Source organism: Amblyomma maculatum, chromosome 1 (assembly GCF_055883805.1).
Source record: "Amblyomma maculatum isolate TAMU_Amacu chromosome 1, ASM5588380v1, whole genome shotgun sequence".
NCBI classification, from domain to species: Eukaryota; Metazoa; Arthropoda; class Arachnida; order Ixodida; family Ixodidae; genus Amblyomma; species Amblyomma maculatum.
In genome coordinates, this window is record NC_139344.1 from 151972623 (window position 1) to 151986172 (window position 13550).

Sequence of the window (13550 nt, forward strand, 5' to 3'; positions counted from 1 at the left end):
TGGTGGCATGGGAAGGTAACTGCGACCAACGCAACTCACAACTTTTTTTTTTCTTTTTCTTTTTTTTTTTTTTTTTAGAAGAAGAATAAGAAGTTGCGGAATACTATTTTGTCTGCAAACGGCGTTGTGAATTCTGCAAGTTGATTATCCCGCCATAACTTCCTGCTCTGGTGCCAGCTACTCCTGCCACCTTTCGCCGCAAGCGGAATTTCAAGCACCCGTCTTCGGTCCCTGCCTCGCCAATAGTCGGCGCGCGCAACCAGCAGACAAAGCAATACGTACTTGTTGGGCATAGAGTTAATGTATTAGCATAGAGTTAGTATATTAGCTCTATGTTGCTGGGCTAGTTGGTTTGTTTCCATGCTTGCAGGAATCAGCGCACTAAAAAAGAAGCACGAAGACCAGGTCGTCTTTCTTGTTCTTGTGCTTCGTTTTTAGTACGCTGATTCCTGCAAGCATGGAAACAAACAAACTGTCCCAACAAGTATTGCTTTGTCTGCTGGTTGCGCGCGCCGACTATTGGCGAGGCAGGGACCGAAGATCACTTTTTATTGTTTTGCCGCCGCTTCACTACGTTGAGAAGACAGTTGATGGAAAGGCCATTGCAACAGCTTGGCCTCAGTTTAAGTAGCCCGATATTGTTATCATTTGGCGCCCCATCCTTGGACACAGTCACAAGTCTGTTTTCACCGCCATGCATTTTTTTTTACTGGAATCAAATCGTTTGCCTTGCTAAATATTTCAACATCACTTGTTCTACAATTACAGTGTCAATACCCCGTGTGTGTTACCACTTTTCATGTTATATTTCACTTATTTCCCGTTTTGTTTCCTTTCCTCTGGCCCTCAAATCACTTTTTTTTATATGCAAGTATACTTCAAAGATTTGCTTTGCTATCCAATTCTTGGGCCATCCCCCTCTGTGCGGTATGTACCATATGTTATTTGGTCAACCACAACAACAAGGTGCTCGAAATTCCGCTTGCGGCGAAAGGTGGCAGGAGCAGCTGGCACCAGAGCAGGAAGTTATGTCGGGATAATCAACTTGCACAAGGACCAGAAGGACGACAGACGCTTCGTACTGTCGTCTTTCTTGTTCTTGTGCTTCGTTCTTTTTTGCGCTGGCTTTGAGTCCTGCAGGCAAGCAGACAAAGGCCATTGCAGACCGCACCACTGATGCTCAAGAGGACGTCATGCATTGGGTAGCGTCCTTTTCTTTTTTCTTTTTTGCTTTGCCTTTTGGAATGACACGACGAGCTCAAGAGAACCGCGAAGACGCAAGAGCTACGGCCAATAAAGCTTCAGCTCGTGGACATCGGCTTTACGAACAAGCCAGTGGCACAATAAACAACGAGTACTGCGCACGTACTGACAAGGAGGAGAAGGGTACACAACAAGCGCAGACTCGTGATTTATTTTTATTCGAAAGATTTATAGTTTCAAATTGACGTATTGAAGACTGTGCGCAGTTCACAAACCTGCCTTCAAGTTGATAACAGCTGATTACTGGGCCACTTGCCCAATATTTCCGTTCTATTGTAATAAACCCCTCGGCGAGCTCACGTGCCACGTGACCATGGCTCCGCATAAAACTTTTTTCCTGCCTGCAAAGGTAGGCATGGCTTATCGTATGTATCGAGTGGACCTGCACCGCCGTGCAGGGGTAAATTTGTATAGTGGCTAGGGCGCTCGACTAATGTTCCCAAGGATGCGAGACCGAATCCCGGTCTCGGCGGCCGCTTTTCGATGGAGGCGAAAAGCAAGGCGCCCTGTGCGATGTCAGTGCACGTTAAAGAAACTCAGGTGGCCGAAATTTCCGGAGTCCTCCACTACGGCGTCTCTCATAGCCTGAATCGCTTTGGGACGTTAATAATATAACGATGATAGTATGACAAGCCGAAGACGTATACGTGAGCCCGGCAGGAGACCAAAACCAAATAAAAATGAAGGGAAGTTTTCGGGCTGCGCATAGTTTTCAATATGGCGGTGTCAACCTATTAAAGTTGCTTCTTCCTTCTAATAAAGATCAGTCGCGAGTCTGCGCTTCCTGTTTACCCATCTCGTCCTTATATCTGTGTGTGCACAGTACCTTGTTTATCACGAGTGACCAACTCTCGCAGCAACGCACTGCCAGTGACATATGAAACAGACAAATAAAGGAGGACGTTCACACCCAGACCGAGACAACCGAAGTATCTTTGTTTCAGTTAAGGGTCTCTCTATGCAAAGTTCTGTGTTGCATTGCAGATTTGTTGGTGTTACAAGCTAGGCATTGCAGGTTCTACAGACATTTTCTCAACAGAGCAATTGGCCACGAAGATTTATCGTGTTTGGTTTTCCATTTTCTTTCTTTATGGCAGCTGGTATGATCGTTTTCTGTTGGTTGCGAGAGGCGAAACTAGCTTTCTCGAGAACGAACGCTAGCGCGCACATGAGCTTCTATGATATTCCAGATATATTTCTCCAATGTTTGGGGGCATTTTACTCCGAAAGTTCGCAGACTTCTTTAAACTGAGCCCGGCAGGGGTGACGGCACGATCTCAATGCCCGGCGCAAAGTTCGCGGAGGTGTTTTTTTTTTATTATTATTTTATGCGCCAACGACTCTGCCTGTGCCTATCGTCAGAACCTCATAACAGTGCTGACAGCTGATAATGGGCCTAATTCAGAATTGTTTTTGTGTACATTTCAATTAATTTTGTGTGAGCAGCCAATGTTTCAACGCTCGGTTGTCCCGATGTGCCAAAGTGAGCAGCCATTGCGCAAGTGAGCTAGTCATTGTTTAATACATCCAAATTGCTAGTCAGTGCGTCATAGTAATTTAGTGACACTTGCTACTTTTTTAGTAAATTCGCAACTTCCCCTTCGTACGTTTAGGTATAGTGAAACCAGGAGACTCCGCATCAAGTCATTGACAGTGAGTAAGCAGATTCGCAGTTTTAATTTGTGGCCAATCCTTTCTTGATATTTTTTTCATATTTGCTTCCACAAAAGCCATGAAGTAGATTCTACTCCTAAACTTCCCCACCCACCCCACTCATATGAACGTTTATCATCTACGTCCGGCGTTAAACCTCATTAAACCTTTTCCCTTGTCAAATATTATTATCCTAGCCTCACTTGCGGCACTGCTGTATATGAGGAAGGATCAATGCCACATATCGTCTGTGCAGCATTTACAAAAGCAGCCCATCACTATTATCGCCTTTTATTTCTCTCGCACCATCCTCACGCTAAGCTAACTAGTTCCTCAATTCTGCATGAATACATATTCCTAGACTAAAGGCTCCACCAGCAATCCGATATTTAAGTTAAATAAATTTTTTAATGATTTTCTCTCACGTGAGTCGCGCGTGAGAAGACGCATGTGATGCGTAGTTGAGAAGGTGGCAGGGTTAGAAAGAAGTTGGCATAAGCAAACGATCGACTGCTAAAAGCTGCATTCAAGCTTGCGCGCCAACAGCTGACGCAACAGGCGGCCGCGCGGCCGCGCCACGCGATCTCTTTGCTAGCGGAAATGGCGTTTAGCAACTAGCAACTATGAATTCAATATGGCAGCGCCCATGAATTGTTGACGGTGCTTGCAGCTCTGCTGCCGCGGCAAGGGTTTTCTGCCTGCGACGTCAGTTTTCACATGCCGGACTTTATCGGACTTTTATGCCTATTGAGTATGAACTGGGGAACCTACTCTTGTTACGGCGTTTGCAATATCTGCGCTATATAATTTGGTAGCTGCAGTTGAACGCTTGCTTAGTAGAGCTACAAAGCAAATGCCGATGACGTGTTTACGTTCTTTACGGCCTTCTTCATTTTCTTCTACAGAGTGTGTGCTTTCTTTCTTGTGCTGAAAGACGATTTAATAAGCAAGAGAAATGACAGGGAGCAATCTTATGGCGAAGGCCACAAAAGCGGCCTCATACAACATCGTACTGCAGCTGACTCTGCGTGTTTTAACCTTCGTGCTGAATGCATACATCTTGCGACACATCACCAAAGACCTGCTTGGTGTGATCAACGTTCGGCTGATGCTCCTCTACACGACTGTGCAATTCCTGAGTAGAGAACCTTTCCGACGATCGTGTTTGAGTGACACGGACAACCAAAACTGGCCTGCAATCATCAACGTAACCTGGCTGTGCCTTCCTGTTTGCGTCTTTATCGGCGCCATTATGAGCTTTGTATGGCTGTTCGTTCTGGAGCAGCCCGACCCCTTGCTGGCAAGTGGTTACGCACTGGGTGTTCACTGTGTGGTTATTTCCGTAGTTATTGAAGTGCTCGCAGAACCCCTGTACATTGTCAGCCAAGCATTTCACTACATAAAGTTTAAAGTATTCTTCGTTGGCAGCGGCATTACCTTACGGTGCATTATAATGGCAGGACTTGTCGCATTTGATCCCAAGAATGCTGTTTGGGCTTATAGTGTTGCCCAGTTAATATCTTCAGTATATTACACTTTAGTTCTTTACGCCTATTTCACATTCGAATCCAGGCGGCTGCGCCAACTCACTAAAAAGGATTTACAATGCTCTGGGCACAACCAAGATGACCATGCACTGCCGTTCACTACTGCGGTAGATATTATTCCGTTAATTGGTTGCAATGGTACACAACTTGACCGTGATGTAACAAAACTGACCTGGAGCTTTATGAAGCAAACTGTCTTCAAACAGCTTTTGACAGAGGGTGAACGTTACATCATGACTATTTTTAGCATTCTTTCATTTGCAGAACAGGGTGTGTATGACGTCGTCAACAATCTTGGATCTTTGACAGCACGTCTCGTCTTCCAACCAATCGAAGAAAGTAGCTACATTTTCTTTGCTCAAGTGGTACAGCGTGATGTCCCACCTGATAAACAAAATGTGGGCAGTATCACACTTAGTGCTTCAACCCTCAAGCATCTTCTTAAGCTGCTAACCCATATCGGCCTCATAATATTTACCTTTGGTCAAGCTTACTCCACTCTCCTTCTGCACATATATGGTGGCAGTGCACTCAGTGGTGGCTTGGCACCCCTGTTACTTAGATGGCATTGTGCATACATTGTGCTAATTGCTATCAATGGAGTCACCGAGTGCTTTGTATTTGCTTCCATGAACAAAGGGCAGCTAGACCAACACAACCGGAGGCTTGCCCTCTTTTCAGTTCTTTTTCTTCTTGTTTCTTACCTTCTGACCTCCTTATTTGGAGCTGTTGGGTTCATTTTGGCCAATTGCTTCAACATGATTGCACGTATTGGCTATAGCATGTTCTTTATAAGTGGGTACTATGCAAACACACAGTATAGACCATTACACGGCATGCTTCCCAGCGGTAGCGTGCTTGGTGCTGCAGCATTAAGTTATGTGGCGACCACATTTTCAGAAGCAGCTTTCTGCTGTCAGGCTGGATTTGCTTATCTTCTATGTCATACTGCTGTTGGTGCCATGTGCTTGAGTGTATTTCTAGCTGTCATTTACATGCAGGAGAAAGAGCTAATGGCATTCCTCAAAACGTGTTTGCGGGACAAGAGCTTGGGAAAACGGGGCGAAAAAGTGCAATGACAAACCTGTAGTTTTATTATTTTGGCAACTCGTCTATATGGTCTCTCTTTAATTGTCACGGTGGAGTGTGTGTGAAGCTTGGAGCATGTGTTAGTAATTTAAAGAGAGTGCTGCTTGTATATGTTTTTATTCAGTGAGCCGAATAATTCACTGCTCTGAATTATTCTTGACATGCTATGCATGCAGTAAAATTTGTGAAACTTGCTTTTTGTGTTTTTTTCACAGCAATGCTTGCATTTCTTGAGCAATTGAGAGACTGCTATTCCTCTCCATGTTTGTAGCAAGTTTTATATCTTATACAAACTTACTGCCATTTCACAACAGAAATATTATTAAAGGTATGATTTTGTGCTAGGCACTCCAAACGTCAGTTATCTCTGCTTAAATAACTATGCTTGTATTATAACAACCACTGGCACTTATTGCAAGTTCATATTTTGTTTTCTTCACAAAATATTTTCATTAGTCCCAACTTGGTATAGGTTTTATCGGCTCAAAGTATGTTTTGTAGATGCCTCTGTGGGGCTTTCGGTACCACTGGTTGCAGAAGTGCAATACAGTAAACTAATTAAAACAAAACACCTAGTATATAACGCTAGCTGCAAGTAGAAAACACACCGAAATTGCAGTCTGCAGCTAGACACTGGTATAAGTATATTGGCACATTCTTGTAGACCTCTCTCTACGACGACAGTAGGGATGGCAGAGCACTAGGTTTCTGTAGGAATTTTGTAGGAAGCAGTGCCATTGAGGCAGAAAATCCAACTCGCATACAAAAAGATTGTGTTTAGAATCCCGGTGCCACGCAATTCTCCACCGGATTAAAGAAAATAAAAAAAATATCTGTGTGCCGATGGAATTGCATAAGCAGGTTTGGGGTGCGACCCGATGCCTGTGAACACTTCCAGAAGCGCACTCCCTCACTAGAACAGGATTTGGTCACCCTGGTGTAGTAATTGGCTACAACCTCCATTAGGAATACTCCAATAAACCCCCGGCCCTCGGTCTCCAGCGAGAGAATAAGGACTTGAAAAATTATAGACCAGTCAGCTTACTGTTCGTTACATACAAGGTATTTACTAAGGTAGTAACTCCTGCCGGGGTGACGCAGTGGTTAGGGCGCTCGACTACTGTGCCCAAGAACGCGGGATCGAATCCCTGCCTCGGTGGCTGCTTTTCAATGAAGGCAAAAAGCTAGGCGCCCATGTGCTGTGCAATGTCAGTGCACATTAAAGAATCCCAGGTAATCGAGATTTCCGGAGTCCTCCACTACGGCGTCTCTCATAGCCTGAGTCACTTTGAGACATTAAACCGCAAAACCGAACCAAACCTAAGGTAATGACTAATATAATCAGGCAACCTACGACTTCAATCAACCAAAAGATAGAGCAGGTTTTCGGAAAGGGTAGTTTATACTCAATCATATCTATACTAATACAAACTGCCCCTATACATAACATGCATTGATTACGAGTAAGCATTTAACTCTCAAAATTTCAGCAGTCGTGCAGGCATTGCAAAATCAAGGTGTATACGAGCCGCATCTGAAAGTACTAGAAGATATCCTTAGTGGCTGCACAGCAACCATAGTTCTCCATAAAAAAAGTAATAAAATTCCTCATAAAGAAAGGTGTTAAGCAAGGAGACACGATCTCTCCAGTACTATTCACAGCTTGCTTAGAGGAAGTATTCAGGAACTTGGAATGGGAGCAGTTAGGAATAAAGGTTGGTGGAGAATATTTCTGTAATCTGCGATTCGCTGATGACATTGCCTTGCTAAGTAACTCGGGATGAACTGCAAAGAATGACTGATGACCTAGACAGGAAAAGCAGAAAGGTAGGCCTAAAAATTAATGTGCAGAAGGCTAAGGTAATGTTCAGCAGCCTCGGAAAGGAACATCAGTTTACAATAGGTAGCCGAGCACTGGAAGCGGTAGGTAAATATGTCTACTTAGGATGGGTAGTGATCGCAGATCCGGATCATGAAGGGAAATAACTAGGAGAATAAGACTGGGATAGAGCGCATTTGGCAAGTACCCGCAGATTATGACTAGCAGCCTACCGGTATCGCTCGAGAGGAAAGTATATCACAGTTGCATCTTGCCAGTACTCACCTATGGGGCTGAAATGCGGAGGCTAACGAAAAGAGTCTTTAAGTTAAGGACAATGCAGAGAGCTATGGAACGGAAAATTGTAGGAGTAACATAAAAAGATAGGGAGCGTGCAGAGTGGGTTAGGGCAATAACTCGAGTTAAATATGTTCTAGTGTAAATTAAGAAGAAATGAGCATGGGCAGGACATGTAGTCCAAAGAGGTGACAGCTGATGGTAGAAAGGGGTAACAAATTGAATTCCAAGGGGAGGAAAGCAGGGAGTACCAGAAAATTAGGTGGGCGAATGAGGTTAAGAAGTTCGCAGGGGTCAAGCGGATGCAGCTAGCACAGGACCGGGTTAATTAGAGAAGTATGGGAGAGGCAGTCCTGCAGTCGGTATAGTCCGGCTGATGATGATATTAGCAAAAAAATTGGGCTAGAGCCAATGGTTGCACCATTCTGTGCAATCTGGTTACCTTGCCTGGTGTTGATGTCCTACATTTTTGAATAGAGTTGAACATAATGCATCGATTTGTTTTTAATTTTGCTGCAAGAAACTTCACATGCCTTAATTTATTGCCTCTAGCTACTTGTCATCGGTTCTAGCAGGATTCTATACCAGGCTTTCTCATCCCGTCTTTTAATGTTTTCAGTAAGGCAGGTTGCTGCTATGCTGCCAACAGCAGCACTGCTGCTTGCAAAGGCAGTTGCTAGTACCTGTGATAGGTATTATCTTTTTATTTCATTGATAGTATTTTTAAAATGACCTTAGTGTTCTGAACTTAGTTCTGAAATCTATGCATATAAGTTAATATCATGCTCATTATTGCCACTGCAGATCACCTATGCAGCGTGAAAGTCTTGGCGTCTGTAGGGGCCATTCGCCGTCTGCTTATCTGCTTATCACCGCCTGCTGTCGCTTGCACTGCTGAAAATTAGCGCTGGACAACAAAATGGTGCTTATCGCATCACATGAATAGAGTTACTGTAACTTTACATTGTGCCCCTGCTGTTGAGGTTTGCAGACACTGTCTACCATTGAAGAAAACGAGACTACCACATGGAAAAATTGTTTTCAATTGTTCTGTGTTTTGTATCACCACAGCTGGGTATTCATTTATTTGGGGAAGAAGTTTCAAGATTGACACAAAAAATATAATCAATATTTCAATAAATATACACCACAAGGAGTGTAAGGAACAAAATTAACAAGCACAAGTGCAATGTATAGGAGTACAGACTCCAAAATTTTATCGCATGTTTTCTTCTTTGTAATAATGCAGACGACGTTGCTATACATAGATCGCCATGTGATATTCACCTGCAACTGGTAAATACTGTATAATGTAATTTCTTCTTTCACTCATTTTGGCTTCAACAGTCAAGCAATAGCTGTTTAGCTCTGGCAAGCTCACAAACTCATTTGAACATATTCAGAATAATTCCACTTGTTTCTTTCAGGACAATTACTATCATACTGCCAGCATTTCTACTATGAAAAATACCCTTGGTCTACCGCCGCTTCCTTCTCACCGTTATTTGCCTTGTCAGTGCCTATTTCATAAAATCTGCTTCCGTAACCTCCAGCTGTGCAGTGTATTAATCTCAAATTTGTCTGCCCTGCAGCGATAGCGCAGTGATTAGGGCGCTCGACTGCTGTGCCTAAGGATGCGGGATCGCATCCTGGCCACAACGGCCATTCGGTGAAGGCAAAAAGTAAATCGTCCATGTGCTGTGCGATGTCGGTGCACTTGAAAGAACCCCAGGTGGTCAAAATTTCCAGAGGCCTGCGCTACAGCATCTTTCATAGCCCGAGTTGTTTTGTGATGTTAAACCCCATAAACCAAACCATCAAATTATTGTTAACATTCTGCTTGCATTGACCACATTCACAAAGTTGAAATTACCTCTTGCAATACTGAACGCTTTTCTGAAAGTTTTATTCCATGCGCATCACAGGATTGGAACCACTTCTTTAGACTCATAGCTGCCACTGAAGATCGCTGACTTAAAATTGCTGTAGCTAACATTGTATAATTAGGAGCCCAACAACTTGCATTTTGTTCTTTTTCCACAGTTTTTGTTTATTGTGTTTTGTGTTTAGTCAACCCCCCGTGTAACGCCAGTATCCTTGAGGATACTATTGAATAAATTAATTGAATGAAAGGTCAGTATAGGTCACTTGAAGCATGGAGAAAACTGGAACATAATCACTGTTCCTCCAGTCATTATAATCCGAGCTCTTGAAGCAGACTTGAATTACTGTTTTATTTAGATAAAAGAATGAAGCAGTGATTATACTGCAATTTTTTTCTTGCCTCACGTGATCTATATTGCCCACTATAATGTCATAGCTATCCTTGACTGTTGACATTGATTGAGGTGAACGAAAAAAATCTAATGATATATTATTTAGCAGTCATATGTGATTACTCAGAGGTGACCTATGTATACTAATGTCTTAGGCATCATTACAAAGAAGACATACAACCAACAATTCGATGTTTATAATCCTTTAAGCAATAACAGAATGCAAAGTGATAGAATATCAAAGTAAAGAAAAGCAAGCATTATGAATTTTACGTACAATTTGAAATGTACAATGCATCAGACAGCATAATCCCAAAACACAGGGGAGATTTGTGACGGAAGACTGAAGAATTCTATTCCTCATTGAATAGAAGTTTACATTTCCTGTGCAGGCATTGAGTTGTGTTTATTTAATTTTGTGCATTGTGTGCGTCCAGGAAGAGCTGCCTGTCTTCTCTACATGCAGTCAGCAGATTTCCACCCATCAACGACATTGCGATTTCACAAAAAAACAAACAAGATCTGTACATCGGCATGATAAAGCCACACTCCTGTTGAGAAGTGTGACATTGCAGTTTGGAGCTTTGCCACATAACGGGCAACATATTTGGTCAGTATCGTGTATATTTTAATTATTACAGCTAAGTCAGTCCTAACAAAATTATTTCCATCAATAAAATGATGCATCTGAATTAATGAAGATAACTTTATATAAAAAATCCTTTAATATTTTTTAATTCCCTAAGGTGTGGCAGATGTGGGTTATTCAGAAATTAGAATAAATTCCAGAAGCATGAGTACACAAAAAGTTTGGAGCTAATAAGGCGAACACTTTTTTTCTCTATAACCTTTCTCCATGCCGATTGGTAGTACATGTCTCTATGCCTTCAGTTGTGTGGTGCATATTTTATTAAATACGTGTTTGGCGAGTAAACGATTTAAATTAGGATTACAAATATTTCCGTAGTGAAGGCAAGACACCTGGAAAATATATATGCCTGCTATTTTGCCACCCGGAGCTGGAAGCCGATTTTGACGAAGCAGTCAGTTGAGTGGCTGCTCAGAGAACTTTCATCGCTACACAACTCGTAAATATTACTGAATTGTAGTCCAGTGGGTATACTTTCCAACTTCTGATGGCATTTAGGCTGCCAAGTTATGCATTTCTGAAAAATGTTACAAGTGATGGGGCAGATTTAAGGGCGAGTCCAGTGGAGGGTGCATCTACTCCTCACCAAACAAAAAAATAAAATTACATAAGGAAAGTATAGTGTAGTTCATTGTTTCTGACCATTAACTCCAAAAACAACCCATAAATCCACTCCACTGGAAATTGCTGATGAGCATTACACTGCATGCAGGCGTCTCACGAGGATATGGTGCAGGAAGATGCAAATGACTTGAAGGTCTTTGTGTGACTATATAGCTGTGCGTAAAGGGTAGAACGAGAGAAAGAAGATGGCTACACAGTATGAGAGAGCACTGAACAAGGGCTGATGGGGAGCCCCAGTTCGCAAGCCGAGCCACATAGTCGTGCATGAAGCATCACAACAATGAGTGGCGACTGTGTAGTCTCCATGACATGACAAGTTGAAAGAGTAGTAAGGTTTCGTAAGGCCTTGAATGGGGGGGGGGGGGATGGTTTCCATAAAAAAACTTACTCATCCTTGCAGTCTCAAGCAATGCTTCTATTATTGCAAAATATAAAGCTCGACAAAACTGACTTCAATTTTTATAGAACCTCCAATCTTTTTTGACCAATGCTGCATGCTTACCATGTCAAACTGTACTCTACTGTGTCATTTTGCAGTGCCTACTCAAATGGAATGCAAATGCCCTTATCAGGGGTATGATGCATGCAGCTATAACACCTGGAGAAAGCTGATATAAGTACATTACATGGGTTTTGGGATCTAGCTGCATGGTAAATAGGCTAAGTTAAAGAGCATGCTATTTCCGCTCAAGTTTCTGGCAGGTAACTGTTGAGGCATATTATCTCAAAAGCAATTACTAGGGGCCATATTTTTAGGCATGCAATAAGTATGTTCTAGGTGCCAAAAATAAGCCTGAATGAGGCAAAATAACAAAATTTTAACTGATCTGTTTCAGATCTAGACATCTGCACCTAACATATCTGCGGCGACATAAAAAATGAGGATGATTTGGGGCATAAGGCAGGTGCAGATCTTAGAGACAGCATTTTTAAGGCTATCCCGACCTTATGCAATGCACTAATGTACAATTCAAATGCTTCTGCTGGGCCAAGGGGGAGGTCACTTTCTGCATTGAGAAATCTTTGGGGGAAATGGTGTCACTATAGCCGTTTTGACGTTCTAGTCAGAAGCAATAAATTCAATAAAAACACTCGAGGTTTTAGGTGAAGCTGTAATTGAAAGATAAGCTTTTCTATATTGAGCTGCAGAAAGTAGGTGCGTCATGCTGCAGAACTACAAGCAAACAATCAGTGCATTTACAGACAGGCTGCCTTTTGATGTGCGTGATCAAAAGCAACAAATTTCAAATACAGTCCCATTTCATTTATTTACTCTCGAGGCAATTAGGCAGGAGTTGGTAGAACAAGAAAGAATACATGTGTACGGGGTAGGGTAATTGAAGATGATTAAATATGCCAGACTTGAATCCATCAGGTGTGGTGGTAAACACAGCAGGAATGTAGTTCTAGTCCGTGCTAGTCACTGGAGCAAAGGATTCAAAATAAAAGGTAGTTTGCCCACATATGGGCTGTCACGACGTCGAATATGCCAGAAAAAATTAAAGTAGGCCTGCACGCATCTTCATTCATCTGCCAAGAGTCCATAATCAATACCTTCCATCCAGCGATCTCCGTGAAAACTATGAAAGCAGTATCACATAGCACCACCTCCAGATTGATGGGCTTGAGCTTGCGACATAAACGGATGTTATAGAAACATACTTGCACCTTGATGTGTGCATTGTCGTTACGCACCTAGGTATCGTAGAATGTTCACCGGCAAGTAGTTTTGAAGTTTTCTCGAGTATTAAAAGCTCTGGTTTTTGTCTGAGCAAGTGGAACTTGGCACATATTGTTTCAGCAACTTGGCTATAAGAAATAGCAGCAATTTGTTCCTGCAAATTCTGGATCAGTGGTGAAAGTTTCTCCCACACATTCCGGTTTCTCCATGCTTGCAAGAAAAGTGAAGTTGGCTCACAAATATGCGATGTCTCCTTGGAGATCGTACTGAGAAAAGAAAACTTGAGCCTTGTACCCTGTTTCCATGCTTTCCAAAATGCAGCACCATGCAGCCAGATACTTTACCACCCCAATGCTGCAACCTTGCACTGTTGAATGGCTGGCGAGAGCACTAGGAAAATGATTGTAATAGAATTCTTGCCTGATGTGGCTGGTCTTATTGTTTACACAGCTGGTGTTGGTAGAGTTTTCATTACATCCAATTCATGAGGTCATAAAACGTTTGGACGTGCCAATTTGGCTCAAACAGATATGCATACAAAGGCGCACAGAATCCAAAAGCAAAACAGCACTGTATTTTTTGAGCCCTTTAAAACAAAACAGGGCATTTTTGAACACCAACATCAAAACTAGGCATATAGAGTCACTAACAC

General features: G+C 42.5%; 1 protein-coding gene across 1 annotated transcript; it reads left to right on the forward strand.

Moving 5' to 3' along the window:
- Positions 1-3546: 3546 nt before the first annotated feature.
- On the forward strand, positions 3547-5746 carry LOC146204621 (man(5)GlcNAc(2)-PP-dolichol translocation protein RFT1). The gene has a single exon (XM_084589306.1). The coding sequence runs from the start codon at positions 3872-3874 to the stop codon at positions 5540-5542; it is 1671 nt and encodes a 556-aa protein (XP_084445432.1). The 5' UTR covers positions 3547-3871; the 3' UTR covers positions 5543-5746.
- The last annotated feature ends 7804 nt before the right edge of the window (positions 5747-13550 follow it).